Source organism: Toxotes jaculatrix, chromosome 8 (assembly GCF_017976425.1).
Source record: "Toxotes jaculatrix isolate fToxJac2 chromosome 8, fToxJac2.pri, whole genome shotgun sequence".
In the NCBI taxonomy this organism is placed as follows: domain Eukaryota; kingdom Metazoa; phylum Chordata; class Actinopteri; family Toxotidae; genus Toxotes; species Toxotes jaculatrix.
The window spans coordinates 3,020,734-3,048,635 of NC_054401.1; the positions used below are offsets into that span (position 1 = coordinate 3,020,734).

Consider the following 27,902-nt stretch of genomic DNA (forward strand, 5'->3'; position numbering starts at 1 on the left):
GAAAAGAAAATGAGCAGTTAAGTTTCTCTGGAAGAAATAAAGGAAAGGATGCTCTTGTTGCTTTCGGTTTAAGGGAGCTGCTGCAGGAAAACCAAACATCAGAGCAAAGGCGCTTGGCTTTCGTGAACCAGTCACAACGAATGTGCACAGGTGCTGCCGCCAGTACACATGTGGCCTCCAGGCAATGGCATTAAGTAGTTAATTTATTTACATGATCAAAAACTCAAGTAGCTTGTTGTTTGCCACGGCTTTGGTCTGTGCCTTGTATGACTGTAGAAAAAGCAGCCTGAGTTCTGCTTGATGTGACTGATACAGCAGATATTAGAGTGGTTCTTCTCAAATGTGGGGGTTGTATCTCCAACATGTATTCAAATCCACTGACTGACATCTTGTTGTTTTTTGGGGCATTTTTACACATTTAAGACCAAAAAATAAAAAGCTCTGCTGCTGACGGCAAATGTTTTATTCTTTAAAATACAGGCAAAATAGACAAATATTATAAAAGACATCTGAAACACACCTATGCCTGTGACAGGAATAAACTACTTATGTCAAAGTGTTTCGTGAAGTGTGACACAACAGCCCCACTCCTTAAAAACCGGCACTTGACTTACAAGATCACTTCTACACCGTAGATCTTCAGAAGAGCTGAACATAAACAGCACATAAACAGCTCTGGATTCAAATGCACAAGATGTGAAAGATTAAATGTGCGCTGTAGGATTTGTTCAGCCGCTCACTCTGGCACTTTAAGTCTCACCACAGAAGCTCTTTTTGAACTGTGAATGTATGTTTGTTTTGTTTAAAAGTGTCCGCTCACTAATCTCCTTTGTTCTTTCGTCTCATTCTGATGCACAATCAATGAAATCATCTACCCCGTGGTGTGCCGTACTACCCCGTGGTAACTGCTTTCACAGTTTCCGAGGTGGCTGTAGGCGTAGTTTTGAAGTGGCCTGACAAAGCCAGGTCTTCGTGCAATGCTAAGATACCCGCCTATTGGCTGCAGCTTCATATTTACAGACACGAGTGGTATCAATCTTCTCATCTAACGCCCAGCCAAAAAAAACCAAATGAATGTAATTTCCCTGAATGATTTCTGATGATTTTGAACTATTGCTTTTAAGACAAAAAACTGCTGTAAGTTTACTCATTCGGTTCATTTATAGAGCCATAATTAAAAAAAAAAAAGAAAATCCTGGCAGCTCCACAGCTTCTGCCCTCCTTCTGAAAAATGGCACCGAGCTTTGGAAGCAAAGTGTCGGATGAATCTGATTATATTTGGACAAACCATCAATACAACATGCAGCTATGCAGCTAAGCACAAAGACAGGAAGAAGGGAAAAACAGCTAGTCTAGCCTCTGTCCAAAGATCAGAAACAGTAACAGTAACGATAACTAATTAACTGTGATTAAGTGTTGTAGTTTAACGGAGGTGACACAGGATTATTTCTTGGCCGGAGTCTTTTTGTCACCGTGAGGTTGTCAATCAACAGCGAAGGTTGTTGTACAGACTAAAGAAAAGAGATATAACATGTTAATCAGTGAGTGTTATGTGTTGAAAGGCTAATTTTTTAACCTTAGGACAGAGCCATGCTAGCTGTTTAACCCTGTTTCCAATCTGTATGCTAAGCTAAGCTAACTGCCTCCTGGACGTAGCTTCATATTTTTTTTACCATACAGACACGAGAGTGGCATCGTCTCATCAAACTCTCAGCAAAGAAGCGAATACGCATATTTTGTAACATATCCAACAATCATGATGGAGGCCTGAACCAAAAAAACCAACCAACATCTGCTACCATTTACACCAAATTCACTGCTACAAAAAGTTTGGATTGGCTGTTACTGAACTCACAAAAAAACACATCTCTCAGTTGCTACAGAACCCGAGTTGGTAACAAGACCTCCTTTGGCAAGAAACAATAATTCAAGAAACGCGAAGAACCTTTTAAAGGCTGCACATCAGTATTGTACAAAACAACTGTTTGGATATTTACAAAAATGTCGTTACAGGGCACAGTTAGGTTAAAAGTACTTGTTTTTTTTGTTTTATTTGTTCCCCAATATGTTTTGCCATTAAAAAAACTCTGTCAATTTACAACTGATTTAAGAACAAAAATATTCTCGAGTGAAACAAATCTGGACACCGATGCTGAATGATATGTATTAAAAAGATCTTAAAAGCTTCCAAACACAGGAAGAGACTCTTAAAACACTGTTTGCTTCCAAAGAAAATGTCTTAACACCTTGAAATTTGCATAATAATATCCACACAAATAAATAAAAAAAAAATCTTTTCAGAGAGCAACACTGTGCATAACAATAGAAGAAGTCAGCTTTTGTCAAGTTTGCAAAGGGTATTGCTTCACAGTATGTGGACATCATTGATTAGTCCTGCCAGACACAATTTCCTTCTTAAAATTAAAAAATAAACAAAAAAAACCCCAAACAAAAACAAAACATGAAAGTAAAAAATAATGTTTGAACAGCATCTCCGTAAAAGAACTTATGCAACAAGCTAAACGAAGAGCTACGAATCCTTTTGGCTTTCACTTGGGCACCGACTGGAGCATAATGGGAACATGGCTGGATCACAATGACGCAGCAAGAAGAAGGTTTAGCAAAATGTGGGGAACGGGGAGTTTTATTAAGTAAATAAATACTGAGAACCACAAGGTCACCAGGAGCAGAGAGACTCTCATGTCAGATTGTTTTGGTAAGTTCAACCTATTATTAATCGACCACTCAGTGAATCAAAGCACCGCGAAAAAAGTAGGAACTGTGGGGGTTTGAGTTTTGGGAAGTAAAAAGCAGCAACGGCAGTGACTGACCCAAGAAATGAAAAAAAAAAAGTGGCGGAAAGAACATTTCGGTGCTGGACCAGTCCATCCAACGGTGTTATCTGAGATCTTTGGTGACTTTGGGGACTTTAAGAACTTTGTAAATGTCATTGGAAAAAACTGTGGTGAAGTGGGGTCGTGAGTTCCTGGACATGTGGGTGCACAGGGGAACTTTACCAACGTTCTGGGGATCCTCAATGTCCCAGATCTCTGGCATGCTGCACCCGGGCCTGGGAGGAGAGAGACAGAAGAAAAAGGATAAATGAGAAAGACAGAAAGAAAGAAAGAAAGAGAACCAGCGTTCATCAGAAATAGAAACCATTTCTCTGGCAAAAATCTTAGATTTTAAAGTAGTTTGCTCTTTGTAATTCTTTCTGAATAAACACATGAGCTAAATCCACAAAATCAAAATGTGAAAGAAAAGGTGGTCCCAGGTAACAATGTGAACTCTCCTGTGAGAGGGCACCGGTGGTGTTTTGGTACCTGGTTCGCCTGGTGCACCAGGAATCCTCCAAGATGAAGAAGTCCACGCCCAGCTTCATCAGATTCCTCTTCACTGTTTCTCCAGACATGCGGCTGTACATGGAGTAGACCAGCTTGGTTCTCTCCCTGCAAGGAACACATTAGAAGACAATAATGTATATGGTGTATGTTGACCAGGATACAGCACTCTGGGATCTGCTGTGAGCTCCACTGACCTCAGACCAGCATCTTCATAGTGGGGATGGTTGACAATGGGCCGACCTGTGGACAGCTTCACACTGGCCATGGTGGGCATCGCTCCCGCAAACACAGAATCTGTGTCACAGAAAAACATGAAGAAAAAAGTCAAACACACTCTGTCTGTGCTGCTGGAATAAAGAATAACTGACAGAACAGAAACCCTGCAGTAAATATATTCCCCAAATCAAGTCTTCGTGCCATGGAAACAAGCCACTTCACTTACCAGGGTGAGTGTTGTCCTGGATCCAGTCCAGCAGCTCCTCCTGTGGCAGGTTGCTGAACTCTCCGATGATCGCCCACTGGGCCTGCAGGTTGGCCACTCCCTGTATGGCCATGACGGCCAATACAGCAAACACCATAATCTGATGCTTTAACTTTTCCCCGATCCATCCAAACAACTGACATAACAACCAGGACGGGGAGAGAGAGAGAGAGAGAGAGAGAGAGAGAGAGAGAGAGAGAGAGAGAGAGAGAGAGATAATGTCTCTTTACAGGTCAAACACTGACGACATGAAGGAGACAAATAACTGTAGCTTTTAAAATGTAGTATACGGTTCTGAGAGACGGACCTGTTTGGAGCAGATAAGCGAGGCCATGATGCACATGTGGGGAGTCAGGAAGAGCTTCAGACGCATGATGAGGATGGCCAGGGCCGCAAACGCCACCAGCTGCAGACTGTGGTAGACCAGCTGGAGGGCGACAGGTTCACAGACAGTCTGTCACCACAACTGACAAGAAGGTCGCCTTTTATTAAACCACAATAATCGAACAGGAACTTTGACCAAACTCTTTAACAGCTGCTGCAGTTAAATGAAGACATTTTTAAAAACTGAGAGTCATAATTAATAACAAAGTCATAAGAAGAGCTTTCTAAAGTTTTCATGTCGGTACAAAAGCTTGTGATGCTTTGATCTTTAGTATGTTTTTAACACTGCTTTTCCTGTGAGGAGGGAGAAACCCCTCTCAGCGTTACTCATCGAGCCGTTCACAAACATTAAAGCAATTATCTGAGAAACTCTGGAAGCCTCCACACACTGTGGCTGGTGGATGAACGTCTGAACGTCTTCCTGTCCTGAGAGGGACGTTAGAGAAAATGGCACGGAGCAGCAGAAAAAGGCAGCACGGTGAGATTTGATAGCAGGAGAGAAGCTGCCTTTCATCTCTCAGTAATGAGAAAAGGGATGAAAATCACTTAGGGACGTAGTAACCGGGCAGATGTAACTGCCCTGGAGGAATCTAATAAAAACAGGTTTAGAAAAATGGAAAAACACTGTAAAAATGCACACTTATGTTGGTGTTAGCAACATAATGTTTGTGCATATACTTAAGAATAGCATGGAGGATGTGAACAGTGTTTTTCCTCACCTCTCCTTTTGCAGCTATCTCAGACCTGCAACACAGAGCAGACAGAAATAAACACTCAGCTATCTGGGACAAAATAATGTGCAAAAAGTTTTTATTATTCATCACAGTGCTGCTTATTTAAAGCTAAGGTAACACATCATTCCAAACTCATTTCTACTTCCCTATCCAAAGTTTCTGGTAACTGACAGAGCAAACGAGTAAATACAGTGAAATCATCAAGGAGGCCTCAGGTCGCTCACCCTGCAGCTTCATCCACGTCGTCACTCTTGGCAGACGCCTTCCCTCCGTCCCTCAGGAACCGGACTATATCCTGGATGGTCTGCAAAGGACAAATTGTTGGAATAAAACACGTCTTCCTAACAGCTTGCTCACGTATCGCCTGCCATGCTTTGTCAAATCGACTCATGTATTCTTAGCTTAGCGTGGGCAGGGCATAATGAGATTAGACTACATAAAGAGCAGTTGCTTAAATATTTTTTTCTTCTCTGATGTCCTGTCGCCTCCCCCCAAAAATCACTCAGTTGGCAGTTTCTTAGGTCCACCTGGCTGGAACAGGAAATCCTGCCTTTATCAAGGTTTTAATGTTCGGTTTGCATTGAAACTGTTTCAGGCTTTGATCCAGCCAAACGATCATTTTGGAGGATATAGTTTGTGATGCTGTTTAAATATATTGCATTATACAAGGCTGCTTCTATAGGGTACAAATCTAAAAGCTCAATGATACACATGTAAATGTAAAATAGGCATCCCACACAGAGCAAATAAGACAACTGCTATTTCCTGAAAAGGAAAGAGTATAACCAGAATTTAAAAAGGCTCTTTCAACATGCAGGCAGTTCTACTGCGTGGTAACCAGAACAGATAAGACTCCCAGCTCTGTCTTCCTGCCACAGTGAAGCAACGTCTCAAGGCTCTAAAGTGATTTGAACTCCATGTCTGACTGCCTGCTGTATTGTTCTGAAAGGCGAGACTGGAGACTTCGTACTGAAGGCCTCGCATGTCTGACAGTCACGTCCGAATGATTCCTGCCACAGAAGACAGAAGCCGCACAGAAGACTCTTCATTTTCACACAGAAGATGTGTTATTCATATTTTTTAAATTTATTTTGTGGGTTTCATGTTATTCTATTTACTAGAAGATGTGTTATGGTTTTTTTAGATGTATTTTCACTATTTTTTCAGTTAACATTCTCCTAAAAAGACACTAGAGTTGAACATCAGTCAAAAATAAAGCAGCAACAAACAGTGCACCGTGCTCTTTGTAGTGAATGGAAATACATTATTTATCATAAACTTTCAGGTCAAGTCTCAGAACACAATTTTAAAACACGGTTAGTGCATTATTAATCCAGTAATTTACATTTATATTTTGTTTCTGGACCCAAACCTGCACCCTTGACTGAACGCATTATAGTGCTAAGTGTTCTGTGACTGTTTGTGCAGGCAGTAAAGCCATGCTGCTAACCGTTGATTACTAAACGAAAGGGCGTAATATCCACAGGGAATTGGGCACGTGGACACGTCGCCTTCGCTTTTCAAAACCCTACACTTTCACAGTTTCAGTTAGATTTCATCTGTAAAATCTCATCTTACTGTCCAGCTGCTTAAATCCAGACAAGAGAAGAGCTTCTAAAATTATTCATGCACTCGTGTGACAGCTTCAGTGATCACCATTTGCTCAAAGTAATTAAGTTTTACAAGCCTCAGACTTTGAGTAGAAGATAATTATGCTGGTAATGTTGATGATGGGGATTTCACTTTGCAGATCTTCACTCCCTTTAACGTCCTCAGCATGCTTTTAAATCACACCATCTGTAGCTAACGTGCTCTTTTTGTGTCAGATTTATTCTTCAACTTCCAAAACAAGCCAAACTATTTCCCCACGTCTGAGGTGTGGTCCAAAACCCATGAGAAGACTTACCCTACCAGCAACGAGAGCAACCACCAGCATGTTGATGGGCAGCAGCAACGTTTTCAGGTAACGTACAGGGGTCTGAGGGAGAGAGAAATAGAGGAGAGATAAACAGCAGCAACAGTTATCTAATAATGTTTAAATTCCACTAATAATGTAATCAGTCACTCTTGTACATTCGAACACAAACTCACAAACTCGCACGATTTTCGCAATAAATCACCCGAGACTCGCATTTTGTCAGAGAACAAGGCCGCGGCACGCAGAGCTCTTTAGTTATCACCATTCTGTGGCAGATTTGACTGCAGGAAGATAAATGTCAGCTCTGATGGAGGGCCTGATTTTGGTAAAAACACGGCTTACCTCCAGCTCCATGAAGTCAAATTCTGCGGCGCATGTGTACATCAGAGTGTGGAAGTCCTTGTAGCTGGTGAACTTTGACTTGATCAGTCCACTGATGTGAGCCTGGAAAACATTTGACATATTTTCTAAACATTCTGTTTCGAAATAACATTTGTCAACATTTAATTTCACAAACTCAAAACAGTGGATTTAATGTAAAGTCACTTACATCATCAGAGGCACCGAGGATTGTGGACAACATGAATTTGAGCAGAACTGTGGAGCCGACCCACGCCAAAACCTGCATGACCTGAGGAGGAGGAAGAGATACACACTGGCAGGCTGGCATTTACACACAAACACACAAAACCCAGACAGGAACCTGGGATCAGTGTCCTGAGGTGCTGTAAGGTAAGCTCTGCTGCTGACCGGACACAGTGGCCAAAAAAGCCAGTCAGTTCCATTGCTCCAGGTCTCTTTCAGCTTAAGCTACAGATGTTCAGATTTTTTTTTAGTATCTATATGTGGGGATTGTTGTTATCTTATTCTCCTTGTGTATTTTTCCACATTATATGTTTTTTTTCTCTTTTTGGTTTGTTTAGTTTTCGTTCCTCTATATATATTAGTTTTCTCTTCCTCGGTAAAATATACAACACAGAAGCAGAAGTCGATTTTTCATACCCAGATAATGATGCCAGGTTTGAAGACTTGAGCAAATCGATCCCTCAGTGCAATGATTGCCTGCAAGAAAATCACGAAACAGAATTTAAAATCCAGATTCACCAAATTAACAAAACAGTCATGCTGTTCCAATTTCAGTCCCTCTCCTCCCATGAATCATTTGCTTGTACAAATGTACCCATGATTTTGGACTAACTTATCTTGTCAGGCCCAATCAACTTCAGAACATCCAATAACTGTGCATACAGTACTCCATATCTTCCGACTGTAAGGTCCAACTCACCCAGATGGAGACGAGCGAGGAGGCGTAGAAGGACGTGAGGAGCATGGAGTTACCAAACATCAGGATAAAGCAGACGCTGAGTGTAACCTGTAGGCGGGGGGGGCGACAGGGAGGAGGAGTTATTCATCGCAGTCCTGCGGTATTCGCAAGGTGCACACGGCTGCGATCCAGCGACAGTAACTGCTGTTTCCAGTAGCTTTATGAGCGTGACCTGTCTGTGTAATTAGAAATAATGATAAACATGCAAGTTTGGCAGTGAGCTCAGAGGCACAGCCAGCTTTCTGTGGGTTTTCAGCGGTCTCATAAAAACACTCAGCTCCGTTTTCACTGCCGCCTGCAAATAATAACATCTGTCTCTCTATAGCAGGAGGGTGGTCTGGCATAGATCGCATTAAGTGTCAACAATAAGTCTTTCTGTGCGACAGTGTTGTTGAAACCACTCCAGAGATTTAAACCAGTGCGTTAAACTTTGAATACGCAGCCACTCTCAGAATATAATCCTATTAAACTCACTTTCTGATGCTTAATCCCACAGTGAAGAGTGGAATAATGCACCACTCTGCATTATGAGGAACAGTGGGATGACCAAAACCGCAGCTTTGTAGTGCTGAAAACAATAAATTAATCAATTAATCTATTAAGTAAATATATTAATAAATAACTGATCAGTCAAGTCACAGAAAATTAATGGTCAATTTTTATAATTGATTTGAAAATAATTATTTTTATTATCAAACTTGATCGAATATGAAAATTACTGCAGATGAATTTTCAGTTGATCAACAAATCAGTTACCTGACTTACTAAAATATCGAGCGTTATCTGACTCCAGCTTCTCAAATGTGAGGATTTGCTTTCTACTGTTTTCTATCATTGTACAGTGAAAACTTTTGGCCTCACTTTGGGAACTGAGAAATCAAAAAAAAAAAAAAAATAACTGAAATTAACTGATAGTGAATGTATTAGTTATGTGCAGCGCTGCACGTTTGTTCGCCCACTAACAAGTGGCACTGCTCAGGCTCGCTAACCGTGCTGTAGGTCATAGAGGACACACGCCTGGCTGTGTGTCTGTATTCCTTTCTTGAACACGCACACACACTCACACAAAGGCGAACTCATCGTTGCCAAGCTCTCTAAATTATGCAGAGCCATATGCCTTCCTCTGACACAAATCTCCACCATCTTACCACAAACGGTCTTCTCCTTATCTGTGGAGCACACGGGCCCTGGCTAACAGCCTGGCATGCCGAGGGGATTAGGGGGAAAGAATGTGGAGGAGAGGGACGAACGGCCAGAACAACACACACACACACACACACACACACACACACACACACACACACACACACACACACACACACACACACACACACACACACACACACACACACACACACACAAACAAAACATCTTTACACATTATCTCATTAAGAGATATACTTTTGTCCTTGGCAGAGTGAACCAATCCTCCCTCTTTCATGTTAAAAAGGCACTGGTGCACTCGCAGTGGAATAGTTAACACTAAAGAAAGTCATCCCTGTCTCCGCTGGTGTTGTCCTCCCCGCTCGTGTGAAATTCTCCCGGCCGAGGAGCTGAGTGAGATAAGGAGAACTGAAGCGGAGGACATCACACTGCAGAGGACAGCTGCTGGAAAGACTTTCACTTATGTCGGGTGCAAGACATGATTCACACACACAGCTTTTTTCAGTGGGGGATTTGTTTTTCTATCTCACCTGCACAGATTGGTAATTTGCATCTTTTCTTTCTGCATTCTTAATCATTTTGTCACAGCGCCGCTGCATGATGCACCAGCAACCAATTAATGTCAAGTTAGGAAACAGAAACACTCTCCACACTCTGATGAACTGACTGATTACTATAGGACTTGGAAAAGACATCTGCTGTACCATATGAGTGACCAGGATGGACTGCATCTTGGCGGGGCCGAGGTAACCCAGGATGTACGAAGCAAACAGAGAAGCCACCTGAAAACAAACAAACAACAACAAATGCTTTTAATAGAGACTGGATATTAATGTCTATAAACAATTAGCTGTTGAATAACTCATCTCTTGTTAAAATCCCCGTACAGAGAGCAGCGGTGCCCTGAGGGACGGCGTGGGCTAAACTGCTGCGGAGCACAGATGCTCGCTGCGGTGGCCTGTTGGCTCTGGAGTTGTGGTTCAAACCGCGGCTCCTCTGTCCTCCAGCCTACACTCATGGACTTACTACTTCTGTCTTTAATTTGCCTGTCTGAAACAATACGTCCTTCCAACTGTCTCAACTATTCCACTTTCCATCGCCATTTTGTAATGTAAGTCAGGAGAGATTTCATAAAATAAAAATGTAAATGGTATCTTCTCATAATTTCAGCTATCTCTACCCCTTTTCTTTTAGTCTTTCCTGCCTCTTCATTTCTTGGCCAACATCTGAGCCCTTTCCTTCTTTGCCAGAGTCCTTTTCTCTCTCCAAGAATCTATTCTCTCTTTAAACTCTTCTGCCTAATCTGCCTTCCCACACTATCTCTCAAAGTTTCTCTTGCACTCTGTTTACCTGAGTGAGCAGCACAAACTGGGCGAACTGCCAAGGCAGCATGAAGCACAAATTGGAGATGCCCAGAGCGACCATGGCTGTTCTGCTCGGGCTCCGTGTCCTGGGGAGAGAAGAGAGACAGAGGAGTAAAAAGAAAAAAAAAAAGAAATGGAGAAATGTGGTGAGTGTGTGTGGGTGTAATGGAGATAAGAGGAGATGCATTAAGACAGCTGAGAGAAAACACACATGCACAGAGACAAGCGCACACATTCAATTTCTTTCTGAGTGTACTATAAAGGCCTGGTTATGTACTGAGGAACACGACACACGGGTTCATTCTCCGTTTACTGTTAAAGTGATATAAGTCCCAGTTTACTGACTGCACACAACACAAGGCGGCGTCCACTGGCTGATGCACACTGAGGAGAACACTAAGCTGTGACAAGTACTTCAGCCCACTGAAGGGTCTGCTTCAGTGCACAATGTGGCTGACAACAGAAGCAAGCTTTGCTTCACCCCCAGTAATTACCACACAAAGGGCAAACTGTTAGAAAGTGTAGTCTGCCTCTGATTCTGATTTAAAGCCACGAGGAAACATCTCTCTGATCACGTCTCACATTTGTTATTTTCACATATTTAAGGTTTAACAAGGTTTTAAAAGAAAACCAGATGTCTCTCTGTGCTTTTGATGGATCCACCTCTGACAAATGTTGTACTTTTTCTACAAAATGTATGTTTTTGTTTATTTAACAAGGACCACACTGATAATCAGTGTTTCATACAGATAAATAGTGCAACAGATCATGCTTTTAAATCAAGGTTAAAACATCAATAACATCAATAACTTGATAAAACTGAAAAAAAAAAGCATAAAACAACAGGACAGATACAACAGACTGTGCACGTGTTCACATTCGCACCTAAGCGTCAGTGTGCGTATATGACATGAACCTGACATGAATTTACCGTAGGATGTAGGTGAGAAGAAGCATCTGCAGGACTAAGAAGGGGTAAGCAAAGCTCTCCCTCAGTGGCGGAGTCCACATCACACGAGTGCTCTGATAACATACGTGAACACACACAAGAAAAAACACACACACACAAATTAAAAAGCAAAAATCGAAGTGGACGGAAAACACGTCAGTTAGCTCCGACTTTCCAAAGGAAGAAACCCAGAGAGACGCAGAGCTGTTAGTGAGTCACGGACATTTTGTTTCTACTGGTTCTCAGCTAAAATAAACCTGATTAAATCCTGATCCTTTTTTCTGTACTGTGTTTTGTGTTTTGTCCACCTCAGCCTACTTGTGTTGCAAGGGTGCTCTTCTTTACCACAGCCAGGTTTTACATAATAACAGGACAAAATTAAATTTGGCTGTTGCCAGGTTTGTGTGCTCGCTGCAAGCTGGTGTCTGTGCTCAGCCAAAGATCATTCGTGAGGGAAGAACTTCCCTCGTTCTGTAACACCACCGTAGAACCACGGGAGTGTTGTTCCATCGAGTCCAACAGAGCGATAACATCTTTTCTCATTCTCCAGTTAAACCTTCTTTCACATCACATATAAATAATTCAAAAATAAAAATAAAAGGAGGTGATTATCACAGACACTCCTGTGATAAGTCACAAACCACCAAAGGAAAAAGGTGAGCAGGATGTTTGAAAGGACCGAGATCCACATGTGAGTGTGTGACTGAAACGTCGGTGAACTGCTCTGGAAAACAGAGACTCGCTATATGTTCTGGAGGTAACTGGAGAAAAGGCGGTGGGTGGAGGGACTCAGCTTTGAGTGCCAGCCCAAAACAACTCTAAGCTCCTTTGAGGGCTGAAATGAGCTCCTATTAACCACCCTCTGCTTTTCTGAGTGCCTGTTCGTTTTGAGTTTTACACATTTCAGAAGCTTACACCCAGAGAGGCTTGCACTGAGCTGCAAAGCTTCGGAATTTAAAAATCCTGACTTACTGACACTGATAGTAGGGAGGACAAGGACAGTGCACTCACCTCGCCATGATTGAAGAAAAAACACATCGCGGTAACAAGGCCGCCCAGCCGACTGCCACTAAAGACGAGAGGTGGGGATGCATGATAAGAGAGGCAGAGAGCGGACAGATTTAGAAAGGTCATCCTCCAACTGATCTTTCAAATCCATATTTTTGGCAGAGACAGGAGACAAAAAGCAAAACAGTTTTTCCTGTCCAGGTCTGACATCTGAGAGATGAGATGGGCCATAAAAATTCATCCTCTCGTCTCCCATCAGAGAATGACAGGACGGAGCTCTGGGCAGGAGGGGAGTTACCTGACGTAGGCACCGTAAATGAAGAACAGGCTCATCATCACACCGTTCAGCAGGAACACACAGGTCACGTAGAAATACGCTGGATCACCCATGCCTGATGAACACAACACACACAGAGCCGAGGGTTACGGATGGAGCTTTTCTCCATTTTATATCATACAGAATATGATACAAAACTGGAATAACTTTGGGTTTTGGTGAAACAGGCAAATGGAAGATGTCATTTCTGGGTTCACCGATGCCCATTTCTGAGCTCTAATAATGGCAGAGTCGGGCAGCAACTGTAATGTAAAAAGTCTTTTGATCAATCTTTAACAACCAGGGAGCAGCGTACACGGGTCACCTTCAAACCGTACCGCCTGCACTTCTGGTGCAGCATAATATGGAACACTCCGAGTTCATTAAGGTGGGTCAGTGCAAAAATAGTGTATCTGCAAAGCCCCTGGCCAGGATGATAAATTCATGGTGCTCTGCTTTTTCCCATGAGGACACCATGTTGCATGTTTTTCTTTTTGTGACTTCATGTCGGCTCCAAAACACCATCTAAATACTGTCCCTTATCCAAAATCCCATACAAAAAAAACGTGTGAAATATAAAGCACAGAGTAGCTGTATAAAAACACAACTGTCCATATTTCCTGGTGGGAAATGTCCCCGTGAGGGATCAGATCAGAGGGATCATCAAAGTTGAGCTGAGGTTAATATGAGAATATTTAACATCTGGGGAAGTTAAATATTTACAGCGTGTGTTTTCTTTGAGAAGCTGGTGTGTTGATGAGCAGCAGTAGATTTAAAAACATGTTACACTGAATAATAATGAGCTGAATTTTGATGCAGAAACGTCGGTTCCTCAATTTGTACGACTGAGTAAATGCAGGTTTTTTGGTGGCAAAAAAATGGACCTTGATTCACACCCTGTATTTCTAGCACCATTAAATAATCTCCTCTCAGAAATGCTGTCAGCCAAATTAGCAGGTACACAGAACAGATTGACGAGGATGTCATGACTAATAAGATACTCTGAAGCGCGTTGATATTACTATTTCATCACCACGATGTGACGAGAAATCACTAGAAAAAAAAAAATTACCCAAGAACAGCTCAGCCTGAAAATATATTTGACTCGCCACTGTGTCATTACTGCCTAACAGTTACAGGAAACGTTTCCTCTTTCTGACTGTTAGCTCTTATGCAAGGCGGCTTGCATCAGGTTTATGTAAACACAGTGAGAACAGCCTGTGTTCGTTGACCCTACGGTGCACGGCTCCACTAATGAGACTGACAGGAACACAGAGATTGCAGATCAACAAAGGGAAGCTGACAACAGTTTCTGCTTGTTTACTGGCAGCAGATTTACTCCTCTGGGAAATGTTTCTGCAAAGAAATAGAAAAACATACTTCTGCATAATATGTTAAAAACAGTTTTCTTTCCCTCAGGGCTACTATAATAATTATTGTGTTTCACTTCCTGTTGCCGTGTTCTACCTGTTTGTTCCACCATTTGTTTTGCTGCCATTCTGATGCTAAATGGCTGCATCTTTGCATGAAATGCCTGACATCATTTAGTGAGCCTTTCTTTATTAGAATCAGTTTATTGTATCTCACCTAAATGTTATTCTTTTTAGAGCTGAAATGCTTATTTAATTATTCTTTTAGTTAAGATTAAGATTAAGATTATTCTGACATATTAAAGATTTAAAAATTCACTGATTAGTAGATTAATCAGAAAAAAAAGATCATTGATTGCAGTTCTGATTTAAATTGTGCTTTGCTGCTTTTAATCTGTGCGTATGAAAGTTGCAGCTGATGACTGGAGGAAAAACAATAATCCGTTGGTGTCTGTTGAGCATTTTTTGTGGAAAAGGAAAAACAAAACTCTCACTAAGTTTCAGTTGAAAGTAGAAAAACAGGAATCAAGAGTGCTTGATTCCTATGTTCAGTTCCTTCTGTAAAATGTAGACATTTTCTTTTTACTGGCAGCTCCCCATGAGGCTGTTTTGACTGAGTCTGTCCACAAGTCAAGGAAATCATCAAAGACTGTGAAGTAATTAGTCATCAAGTCAATGCTGTGTATTTTAAATGTCAGTGTAGCTCCTGGTCACTACTGTGATACTATGTGCTTGAGTAATGTAGTGATTACACAACCGACTGTTTGTGTGTGTGTGTGTGTGTGTGTGTGTACGCATGCACAAATGAGCGTATCTGAAGATCAGACTAAAGCTCCATGGCGACGGCCTGCACCTTCACAGCTATCCACAGGAGTGAGTCCCTCTCCTCTGTTGATGGACCAGCACATCTTCGTGGGAATCCCTAAGTAGCCCATTACACCTGTGTACATCCGGTACCAGCTGGCCAGGACCACCTGGGGAGAGGAGACGGACAGGCAGGGGAGAGGACAATCGGTGAAAAGACTGTTGAAACAACAAGAGTGAAAAGACTTTTCTGTCCTGTTGTCTTTGAGGAGGACACACAAACAGGATTATCATTGTAGTTCTGTAGAATTCCTTTACTTTTCCAGCACTGACTGTTCCCATGAGCTGAAAATGCTGATCTTTTCTGCACTGAGTGGTGAACTGTACTACACTTCATCTAACTACAGTGAATAAAGGAAAACTGCTGATTAACTAAATCTGACACACCTTTTTTTCACAAATTCTTCATTAAAATAGAGTTCAGATTTATTACCTTCATACACTTATTGATATGATATGAATGAAAGTTTAAACTAGAGTATGTGACTCCTGAAACTGACTTAACAAGATCTATGAGTTGTTGGCCTTAGAAAAACACTGATTGTACAGTGGTGTTACAGAAAGGAGCTTTTTCCCTCACAAATGATCTTCGGTTGAGTGTAGACAGCAGCTGCAGAGTGCACACAAACCAGACTAGAGCTGCGAGTATTAAAAGAGCTGTTAGTTGCAGCCCTAAACCAGACAACAGACACACTTAATTTTGGCCTGTCGCTGAGTTAATGAGAAGCTGCTCCAGTACCTGAGTGTTTTTTAAACTGCTCTTTGTTAATAAGAAAAGGAGGGAAAAGATAACAGATACCTCGAGATCTGAGCTTGTTGTGAGATTTGAACTTTTACTGTCGAATATTTTTGAAGTTTTTGCTGAAATTTGAATTCTGCAGTCGATAACAACAAATGCAAATCACCGTGAATAACACTGCCAACATTACCTCTGGATAGAGATTAAATCTCTTCAGTGTATTAATAACCAGGGGGTACTCTGTCAGCCGATCGTTCATGATCATGTGGAGGCCATCCAGGAAAGAGGGCGCCTCAATGATGGTTTTATAATAGGAATAGTACAGACCCTGGAACCAACAGAAAATACATATAATAGATTAAACTCATAAACTCAGAATGAGAGAGAAGTTTGGCGAGAAATGTCAAGGCTGAGTGATGGAGAGAGAGTGAACAACAAGGGACACAAGTTAAGAGGAGAGACTTTAGAGAGAGAGAGAGAGAGAGAGCAGAGTGATACAGAGAGACAGAGACAGACACTAAATATAACTCTACAACAACTCAGACAGAAGAAACAGGAGTGAGTTACACAGGCTCACAGCCCATCTGGTAGCACACAGCGGGGGCGAAGCAAGAAAAATATTCTGTTCGCATATGAGGAAACTGTCACCTTCAGTCATCTTTAAAGAGGGCGTGAAGCCTGCGCTGCACTTCAAACACCAGCAGCTTTTACAGTTATTGTGATGATGATCATGATGATGATGATGCATAAACATATGCTGCACTGAATCCAAGGCAGAAGGTGACCAAAACAACACAGAAATTAGAAATGCTCCGACAAACTGCACATTGTTACAACCAACCAGCTCAATATAGTTTAATATGTTGTGAGAGGAAAAGGTGATTTTCTCTGAATGTGCAGATGCTGTGGAATCAGAAGAGTTAAGATTTAGTGACACAGCACTTCTGCCTTCTGAACATTCCCTCCGTGTCCCTCATTCGCTTTAACTAAAGCATGCACAGCTGCCATATACAAGCCTGCATTTCATCTGCTCATCTACTGGCCAGCTCTGGTGAACTCACTGGTCAGCGTTCGCCTTTCGCTCAGATCTGCTTCGTAAATTCGCTTGGCTGTCAAGAAGAAACATTGATCCAATGTGCTTGGAAATGTCGAAGTCATTATTCTGGTGCTGTGTCAACACCTTGTTTTTGACAATAACCCACTGCCAAGTTACAAACTGCAGCATCGCTCAGACCGGCTACAGTTTTCGATCGTTCTGCTCCATATTTATTTATAAACCACATTCAAACCATGACATCACATCCTCTTCTGAGGCTGAGAGCTGGGCAGTTTGTGTTGAACAGAAGCCAAATATGACAGTACCTCCATTATTATCATTAATATGCACATTAGACTTAAAGAAAAATGTTAACCTTTCCTTTAAGAACAATTTGTTTTGCATAAGGCTGTTGTTAGGGGGACACCCATTACAAAAAATATATGAGCTATTTACCATTTCAGTCCGAAAAGCCATCTCCTTCTCCAGGTTTGACAGGTGTGAAAAGTGTCTGTCATTCTCAAACAGCTGTGAGAGATGATACCTGATCACAGAGGGGGGGGGGGGGGGGGGGGAGAAGAAGACTGTGAGCCAAGAGCTGCATCTCAAAGCACACAACACACCTGTAACGTTTGAGTAATAACAAGCCGACGGAGCAACTTACCAGTGCAGATATCCAGTCAGAGCAGCTGTGGACAAAGAGAATTAACTTTCAGTGCTGCAGGAAAGCAAGACACTGTGTGTTTGACAAACTGCAACGGCGTCCAGGAAGAAGCCACGGGGGTGAAGACTTGGATAACAACATTTACCGTGCTGCATTTTGAGGAGAAATCGTAGTAACATTAGCTTGAACTTTGCCAGAAAACCTGTTAACACGTGTGAAGCTGCAGGAAAGAGCACGGGCTGCTCTGGTGGGATTTTAACGAATAGCGACAAAGGGAAGCTAACTGGCGAGCTAGTGCCTCGGCGAGCTAACGTTAGCCAACTGATCAACGGCAGCGATAACTTAATTCAGCGGATCCGCTAATGCTACAATATAATGTGCACCGCGTTAGCACTCGTTAGCGGCTAGCAGGCTATAGCTCCCAACTTACCGAGGAGAAGAGTGATTCCCAGCTTCGCGGCTGCAGAGGGAGTTAGCCCAAGCTTGTGCCTGATGCCCGAGAGCCCGTTTGGGTGAGAGCTGGTGAAAGCTTTGCCCTCCCTGCCTGGTCGCCTGACGTTACTTTTACCAGGAGGCGAAACAAGCGGGATCTTGTCGCGGTCAGCCTGGGTCGGGGGACTCTTCCCGGTCTGTTTTCTGTTTTTAGCCACCATTGTTTCCTGGGAGAGCCGAGGTTGAGCAGCCGGGGAGCTGTTAGCGGGGGGAAAAAAGACACGCACACACACACTCAACCCGAGGGGTGTGAGCTGAGCTAACCAGCCCCACGGTTGCTCGTATCTGGTCCTCGGATCTGCCCCTTTACTACCTGAGCGATGCTTCCCACCGACACTCGTAGAAATCTGATGAAACTTCGCCCCCAAGTGGACACCTAGCGGTACTGGACAGAGCTTCAGGCGGTAACCATAGCAACGACGAGCCGTGAGTACCATGCAGTTCAGCAGAGAGAAGGACACAGTTGAAAAACACATAAGCAGCCACAGTAAATGTGCAGTTTAACAGCCTACACATGGCGGACTTTGTTTTCTGATTCCAGTATTTTGCTGAAACAGTCTATTTAATTTTGCACGCCTGAGCTGTCTCCCCCGGCCGTGCAGAGAAGACGTTCAAACAGCATTTACACCTTCATTTTGAGGACTAAAATAAATAAGAGAAAGATATTTACGCAATTCATAGAATAGGGTATAAATAAAATATGAAAGCCTGAATAAATAAGGATTTATTTTTGGTGCATGCTCAAAAATTTCAAGGGGTCATGGGGGCTAGTAAATCAGAATCAGACTCTGTTTTTTCTATTATTTAGCCAACCCTCATTGATATAAAGGGTGGGAGGTGGGGTGGGGGGCTCCTGTCTGTGACAGAGCTCTCTTCAGCGTTCCTGAAGGAATCGAACACCTTCCACCAGCATTTTGAAACCAGTAGATGTCCCTGAAGGACCACGGTGTATCTGCACCCTAAACTTGTCACACTGCACCACACAACAGTGGCTCTGGTTGTCTGTTACTGATAAGAAATTATTTACTTAAAGGGATACAATTGTCACCTGGGCTTCAAACTCCCAGACATTTTCATCTCTTTAAATAATTTGTTTTTCTTGATCTTCCTCTGTTTTCAATAATTCACATTTTATCAATAGCATCCAGACTACAGCTGCAGCCTTATCGCCATCGTCTCTGGATGGAAGAGATTTTGAGATTTGTTCCTGGGGCATAAAAGAAAAAAGCAAAATTGTGTTTTCATAAAAATATGGCAGTTTAGGACTCTGGAAATTGAGCAGACTAGCAGACAGTGCGAGGCCGATGCCTTTGGGCGGAGATGTAGGTGCCACAGTCTCACACTGGATGGTGTGGCGCTCTATCTGGCGACAGAGACAGGAACATCAGGGGAGATGAGTTGATCTCATCTGTTTAGCTTGGAGAGAGACAGGATGAAAGTAAGAGGGGAAAAAACCGTCAGCCGTCTGGTGGTGACATCACGACAGCTTCCCTCAAACTCCGCAAACAAACACCCACCGGGGGAACCTCGCAGACCGATTCCCGCTCGGGGCGATGTGGTGGTGAGCTTGGGAGGGTATGTGGGTGAGAAAACCAGGGAGTTTTTGGAGACAGTGTGTTTGTTGTTCTCTCTGCTGGCTCAGCACAGAGAGCCAAAGGCTGCATGTGAGAATCCATGAGAATTGCCACAGAAAAAGAAGGAGGAGAAGATGAAGACGGAGTCAAAGCTCTGATCATCCAGGTGTTCCTCAGGATTGTAAAAACTCTGTGAGGGTCTTGGTGAAACTGACAATAACACTGGAAATAGAACAGACTCATTACCAATAATTAACATAGGCTAAAACTGATTAAATAAACAATAAGTAACAAAGGCAAATACACATAGAGCTCTTTATAACCTGTTCCTCCATTAAGCAGCATGGGAAACAACAAAACTTCAGGGCCAACATTGAACTGGGAGTGATGGGTCAACTTCAGATGCTCTGAATTACACAATAACTAAAAATGAAATATTTTATAGTAAATATATCTTATTTGCTTGCTACAAAACGGGACACACCATGTAGTGTTTTGTGTTCCTTCACAGGCTGGTATAATGTTACTGCCTTGTTGAAACAGGTTTTCTCACTACTCACACACACATCTGACAGGATGCTTATTGTTATACCACCCTACTGCAGTTGTTGTTGGAGCGCCATGCGTTTGTGCCCTCCCCATTCTGCCCGTCCAAAGCCACGCCTGAAAACCACCAGCACATGTGGACACTGCATGGGATCAAAACCCCTCCCTGCGTGCTACATCTCTCATCATCAACCCCACTTTCCAGTGGTGTTTTCTTAAACTCCAGGCTGATTCGTGGCCGCTGAGCCCAACCAGAACACAATAACTGAGGCTGAGTGGCCGTCAGGGCTGTCAGAAATGTCGAGGTGTTGCTGGATGGGACAACGGCGAAGGACAAGCTACTGAAAACTGTTAGCTCTGCTTGCGATTACACCGAGGGAATTTGTTTTTACACCAAACACAGCGTGGCAGAGGCACTGGCCGGGTGAGAATGTGGGCGGGTACAGAGAGGCTGAGTTAGTGTTGGGGTGACGACACCTTCTATCCAAGATGCTTCATGGGGTGTGTTGCTTAAGGGACCTCCTGCTAATTAAAGACAGCTGGGCTGGACAAAAAAATAGCTGTGTCCGTGTCCCTACTAAAGAAAAAACTCGACACGACATACTGAATGACTGGACTTTGCAGGTAAAAGCCACCAAAACTTAGATTTCCTTCTCTGAGCATCTCAAGCTACAGGATTGAATTTAGCCGACTTCAAAACATCACATCTGTTGTGTCTCACTGACAGGACCGAGGTGTGAAACAGTGAGCAGTGCTCATAAACCGAGGTCGTCTCTGCTGCACAAACTTCTCCCAGGCAGCTGCAACAAAAAAAAACAAAACTGATGAAGCAGAGGAGGAGGTGGAGCAGGAGGAGGTGGAGGAGGAGGCCTCTGTCTTGGACAGCAAGGGCACTCACCGACGCCAAAGTAACCAAGGAACAGTGGGAGGACGTCTGTGTGTGTCTGTGTACGTTTAACTGAGTGTGTGTGTGTGTGTATTTCTTGTTCATGTTAGTAATTGCGAAATTGCAAAAAATATGATTCACTTTTTGTTGAACTAACCTCCTCACTGTAGTAGTGGAGCAATCAGCTCAATCCTGTGTGTGTCTCTGTGTGTGCTTCTGTATGTGTATGAGTGTGTACTCTGCTTTTTTGAAGTTTAATATATCAAAGATATATTCCCAATATCCATATTAGTTTGCACATGCAAATATTCCCTCTGAAACTCCTGCGTTTTACTTCATCTGGGTCCTCACAAGTATAGCACATACATCTGTGTGTGTGTGTGAGACAGGGGATTGGACAGGACACGGGGGGAGGAATAAATTTACGGACCAACTGGCTCCCCGTGTTCCTGTGACATGTTTATTACGGAGCAGAAACACATGCTGTCAATGATCACTCGTTGTTTGAGTATCAGTTATCTCAGCATTAAGGCCCATTAGTATTCTCTGGAAACCAATTCAATTAGTGCTCTCCAGGGGCCCCGGGGCCGCAACACCACATCAGTCAGACCGCAGGAGAGAGCGACTGTCACAGCCAGTGTGTGTGTGTGTGACAGAGAGACAATTTACATCTAAGAAGCTAAGAGTGAGGATCTTTTACCCGGTTCTTACTTATTCCAGGGGCACTGATGTGAGACAGAATCAGACTCTGCCTCAATTTTCATCGTCTTGATGAAAATTTACCCACTTTGCCTCAAACTTGTTGGACACCTACATATTAAATATTTCTTTTATTTAATTTTTTTGGAACAAGTTATAAGTTGAGATAATAATAACAATGAGCGAGTTTTGTCGCTGTATCAAAAAACATTAAGATTGCTTGAACAGTTTCTGCTACCAAACATTAATCTAACTGATGGAAATGTACGTGGATGGATTTCATACTGTCGCATTGGATGGAGTTTTCCTTTCAGATGATCATTAACTCCAGCAGGAGCTGCAGCTGTGGCACTTTTTTCCCCCGCAGGTCGTCGTTATGACAACAACTGTTTTAGGTGGGCAGAGTGACGGCCTTGGCCTCGTCTTAATCCTGGTAACACAGCTGTCTGGATTACCAGCGCACCTTGACCTTGAGCGTTTGAATCCCTCCTTTCCCGAGACAAAGCTGTCGGCCGGTTCACCTGCTGCTCCGCTGATGGAGAGATAAACTGAGAGGGAGACGTCAGGCTGAACGGAGTCTGATTCACATCAGAGACACTGTTTCGTTTCATTGAATGAAAGCTGCTGGTGGCTCAGCACAGTGTTTGTGCTATAACTGATTATTATTGGCTTTTTATCAAAACTCACATCAGCAAATCAGGGCCATACATTTCTAATATGATGATTGATCAGATATTTATTGTTACATAAATATACATCATACATCAGCAAAGAGCATCAGTCACCTAAAGGGTTTCCAAATAACATAAATTTTACATAACTTATCTGAAACAGTTGTGTCTGAGTGTGACCATGCGTACAAAATACCTCATTTGAATATTTGATGCCAAATAAACTAAATAAACTTACAAAATGCTTTACTGATGTCCATATTAAAACAAACAAATAAAATAAAATAAAATAAAATAAAATATCTTAAGAGTAAAATGGATTCATGGACTGATGTTTTGCACAGTTTATAAATAAAGGTAGCCATATCTGAGGCCTGAGAGCACACAAAGAAGAATTAAAGATGGAAAAAAAGAGACGGAGGGAGAGAGACGGAGGGCAAGTGAGAGGCCAAGCGGCGGGTTGAGAGAGAGGACATGATTGGCTTAAGCCAGTGCAGAAAGATTGTTTCCTTTGGCCCTGTGCTGCGATTTCCTGCCCTGTGATCATCTCTTCCATATGATTAGGCCGATGTGCAGAGCATGCAGTCATATGACGGGCTTTGCTCCACGCTGGCTGTGCAGACAAATGAAGCAGAGCAGCAACACAGTCAGCAGGAGAACACACCGAGGATTAGCTATTAGCTGCAGCGGAGAGGAAGACACACAGGTGATGTGGTTTGGCTGTGAGGCTGACTACATGCTAGTGCTGTTAGCGTTGGCTCCGTGCCTTGATAACAGATGGTGACAGACGTTTGATGGATGCTAGAGGAGTGTGTGTGTTGTTTTGTTAATTATTTCTCTTTTCCACTGTTTCACACACTTTTCTGTTGTTCTCATCCAGAAGACCCAAACCTTAACTAAAACCCCGGTCTGATCTGAACCCTAAAATAATAGGTCGTCATTCTCGAGGTCTAAAACTCAAACTGGTTCTGACAAAGATATATGTACAAGGGAACACACATAACATATAATGACACACACACACACACACACACACAGGCTCACTCGCACACATAAATACAGACCTAACCAGCCCTGAGTAGGCTCTATGTAATATAATTAGCCCAAATCAGTGACCTCCTTTTCAGACCCTACACAATACCAGAGGGGCCCTGCTCTCCCTCAGCAACCTCCCAACACACACACAAACACACACACACATCTACACACCCACACCCACACAAACACACACGCACACACTGTAATTCCCTAACTGCTAACACAACTAGTCCTTGGAGTCTCCCAGCTGGGACCTTCTGGCTAATGGACTCTGGAAGAGTTAGCTCAGAGGAACCGTCTGCCAAACACACAAAGAAAAAGAAAAGACACACACTTTATATGTCACCAAAATGAAACACAAATGGCAGGAGTTTGACACTGTCAGATGAAAACAAAGTTTTCATTGAAAATACAATTTACGACTTTACCAGGAAAACTAAACTGGTGCTGTTGTGGAAGCAGTAACATGGTAAGTACAGGCCACACAGATACACCAACAGTGCAATTCAACATACTTTATTACTTTGTACTCCTGACTTTGTTGTACTTGCACTTTCTTTCACGTAGATGTATTTAAAAAGTAAAATGATGAAGATAAAAGTGTACTAAAAAATAATAGAAAAGCAAGAGAATTAAAAACACGAGAAAGGAGCAATAATTTTCAAGTATGTGAAGTACGCTGTGAAATAAAAATGAAAAAACTGAACAATTAGATGCGCAGCAACACCACACAAACAATCTCTCTGTGCACAGGTCAGTTTTAATTTTCCTTTGAAGAAGACTTGCTGTGAATGAATTGCTTATTCATTCCCAGATTTCTCCATCTCTCCCTCTCTCTCTCCCTCTCTGTCTCCCCCCTCTCTCCTTCTCATCCTAATCTCTTTGTCTGCCTATGTCTGTGTTTATTTCTCTGCCCTCCCTCCTCTTCCAGTACTCCCTCTCTCTCTCTCATTACCACTACGGTTTTGACTAAGCCTCTTACCGCTACCTGATCAAGTATTGGGGAAGCAATCTGGAAAGCCAATTGCTTTAATTGAGGTGAAGAGTCCCTGACCACTCGGAAAGGGGGGAAGACCCTGCACACAGTGTGTTAATGTATGTGTGTGTGTGTGTGACTCCACCGCTCTGACTTACACACTTGACGAGGTTCTTCTGTCACTTGTCAACACCCTGACGGTTTAATCTTTCCTGCCTGTGCTGGTATTAAAAGATTATGAGCGTTCTGCATGGCTTCATGCTCGCCACATAAGGGGCTGTTTCTCCCGGGGCCCCTCGGGTTCACTCTCAGAGGGGGTGAGACAGAGGCCGACAGGGGGAGAGAGGCGTGGAGAAGGGGTGCAGATGACGGTGGTGGTTGCGGTCTTTGGTCTTTTCAGGGCATTGCAGTTACAGTTTCCTCCAGCTGCTGATGTAAGAGAGACACTGGAAGAGAAATCACCGTACCATGCTGTCTGCTTTCAGCTTGTTAACAGCAACTTTCGAATGCGTCCCTGCAACCTAAAGGGTGCACTAGTTTTCACGCTGCAGTCATTTCAAGGCTGAATGTTAGAAATTTCACTTCTGCATCTAAGGAAAATGTTCCCAGACTGACTTTTCAAGAAGTCCCACCTTCCATAGATTGTGCATCCATAGACAACTCAGCTAGCTAATTAAGCTAATGTTAGTTCTGTGAATTGGATCAAAATGCTGCAGCAGGTCTTTTAATATGCACTTGATAACTACGTACATGATGTTGAGCTAAACGACATTAAAATAAACGGAGAAGGATTGTTCTTGCCACACTCCCACAGTGCCTCACTTCTCATCTGTCCATCTCCACACTTGTCCGACAGACCAGGCCAGATGTATAGTGTGTATATTTCTTCCAGACAGTGTGTGTGTGTGTGTGTGCGTTTTCATTAACACAGGGTCCAGGTACAGAGGCGAGGTGTAATAGGCTCTTTCAGCGCCTCGGCCGGCTGGCGTGCTGCAGTGATCTTTCAGCGACTGGGCGCCCCGCTAACACCTCTCTGCTCACTGCAGTCCTTCAATTAGCAGTTTATTATTGCAGGGGCCCTCGGCTTCGGCCCCCAGGCGCTGATAGCTACATGCCAATACTGCTACTGACGGTCTGTGAGCTGGTGTGTGAGAGAGAGAGACGGGGTGCCGGAGTGCAGAGTGACACCTTTCAGCAGCGGTCTTTGATGAGACCTGCTATGAGTTGACCAAAGATTTTATGTATTTGTGTTTGAGTCCTGCAGAATATACTGATCCGTGTGTGTGTTTGTCTCTGTGTGTATTCATGCCTCCCCATGAATCCTGCCTCAGTCAAGTGTGTGTCCTGTTCTGGTTAGTAAAAGTGATAGTCAGTATAGTACAGCTAGTATGGTACAGCAAGGGCGTCGCTCATGGACCCTGTTAATGTTTTACTTTGGTGATAAGATTATTAAGGAATTACGTGTGTATACTAAATTGTATTTATAAAGTCAATAACAGTATCATGTTTGTGTATTAAATTTGGAGATAAACTTAGGACGCAAGTAGCTTAGCTTAGCATAAAGACTGGAAGCTGGTAGAAACAGACGATCAAGCTCTGTCTAAAAGTTAAAAAAAGTGCCAACCAGCACCTCTAAAGCTCACAAATTAACCAGCTTAGTATCTACAAGAATTGGACGAGTCTGCACCTAAAGATTTAAGGTAATCATAAGGATTCAGTGGCTGCAAAGCCAGAGCCATTGAACGTCCCAGCAGAGAAAATCATGCAGACACACCTACTTCTAAACGACTCCTGACACAAAACTCTATCATATTAACTAAGCCACCAGTCAAAACACAAAGTGCAAAAACGGTCCTGAAACGCTTAGAAAGCAAAAACTGAGAACAAAGTCATGACCTGTCACCATCTTTATTGAATTAGCTATCATCATCTACATGGAAAAATCCATTCTCGAATCCATCTGTCATCATCAGCACGGCTGTGTAATCAGTTTTACTGAGTTTAAGAAAAACTTAATATCAACATAAACATATATAAATTTTTGTTTTTAATCACTTAATAAAATAGCTTTAGTCTGATTTCTGGGTGGAGAGATTAACAGAAAATTAAGAAGTAGATTGAGTTTTCACTGTCACAGTGACATGAACATCCCTGTTCGCTGCAGAGGCCTCAGACCCCACCGCTGCTCTGTGTCTGTTTTACTGGGTGGGAGTGGGTTAAAACACAGTCCTAGCAAATTGTGGGTTTCTCTGTGTCCATGTTGGTTTTTGCATGATGAAAAACTATGCACACACACACACACACACACGCACACACACACACAGAGTTGCAGCCCCCCTCCTTCTCCTCTCCTGCCAATGCACCGCTGGTTAGATATTGTTAGCATTCCATTTGCCATTTACATTTTCTCTGCTTGACATAATTGAGGAATGGATGCTCTTATGAAAATTAAACTCGCGGTCCTCCTGGGTTACTGTAACCCTGTTAAAATGTAATGAGATTCTTTATGCGTCGTCTTGTGATTTTTTTATTAAATAGAATATCAGTATGACTAATTCCCTGGGCCCAAATGTGGACTGGGACACCGCATTATTGATAGGCCAGTGCATAAGTGGTCTCTCTTGGCCTGCCTCTAATGGCCTAATAATGCATTATACCAGTATCAGTGGGCCTGCGGCTTGCAGTGCTTATTGTCGTTATTGAAAACACCTGGGCGGACCATTCATCAAGGTTAAATCACCAGGGCCCATCCGTTCATTAGGCTGTCAGTAAACATCTTTATTTAGTTTCGGCTGCCGATACTGACAGAAGGTACGAGGAGCCCTGACGAGCAGCTGCAGCCCCCGAGCATCCAGGAAGACACGAGGACATGAAGCCACGAAGCTCGCCGTGGCGAGGCTCCAGGCCCAACCACCGGACCGAGCCTCCCCTGTCAATTGGACGGATGATGGAGCGGAACGGATTAGGGTGGCCGTTCCCGGAATAGAGGCAATTTTTACGATAGCTGTGCGTTCGCTGTGCATATTTATCTTCTCTGATGATTGTTTTGAGTGTAAGCAGAGGGAGAGGCTGAAAAACTGTCGGGCAATCTCAGAGAATTTGGAGGCTTTTTCTCCTCGTGACAGATGGCTCGAGGCCCTAACGAAGAAAGATTGGCCGGGGCGGAGGAGCCAGTGGAGAAATGATTAACCTCATTGACTCCAATGTTTAGTTAAAGAGCAACTTGACAAATCCTCACCGCACAGGCTGTAGGCAGCAGTATTAACATATTCATGTGGATAATAAATAACTCTAATTTAAAACACACATGACTTCTGCACCTGACAAAACACAATTTCATTCAAATGACAGCTGACACTTC

At 43.0% G+C, this 27,902-nt stretch overlaps 1 protein-coding gene across 1 annotated transcript; it reads right to left on the minus strand.

Annotated features, from left to right (window-relative positions):
* Positions 1–454: 454 nt before the first annotated feature.
* On the minus strand, positions 455–18,492 carry dpy19l1l (dpy-19-like 1, like (H. sapiens)). The gene is made up of 22 exons (XM_041045142.1): positions 18,090–18,492; positions 17,660–17,684; positions 17,452–17,539; positions 16,150–16,287; positions 15,210–15,330; positions 12,969–13,062; positions 12,674–12,731; positions 11,645–11,736; positions 10,700–10,799; positions 10,054–10,131; positions 8,147–8,233; positions 7,864–7,923; positions 7,412–7,492; positions 7,204–7,305; positions 6,850–6,921; positions 5,168–5,247; positions 4,929–4,953; positions 4,133–4,252; positions 3,787–3,961; positions 3,539–3,638; positions 3,324–3,449; positions 455–3,070 (listed from the first exon to the last, which is right to left on the minus strand). Exons 1-22 carry the CDS (start codon positions 18,310–18,312, stop codon positions 2,899–2,901), a joined length of 2,217 nt encoding a protein of 738 aa, XP_040901076.1. The 5' UTR covers positions 18,313–18,492; the 3' UTR covers positions 455–2,898.
* Positions 18,493–27,902: the final 9,410 nt, after the last annotated feature.

Bases quoted from the DNA above. Each gene is read 5' to 3' on its own strand.
- dpy19l1l (XM_041045142.1), bottom strand. From the start codon at position 18,312: ATGGTGGCTAAAAACAGAAAACAGACCGGGAAGAGTCCCCCGACCCAG. The intron at 17,685-18,089 runs GTAAGTTGGGAG...CTTTGTCCACAG, and splicing joins GGGAATCACTCTTCTCCTCG to CTGCTCTGACTGGATATCTG. The intron at 11,737-12,673 runs GTGAGTGCACTG...GTATGTTATCAG, and splicing joins TTTTCTTCAATCATGGCGAG to AGCACTCGTGTGATGTGGAC.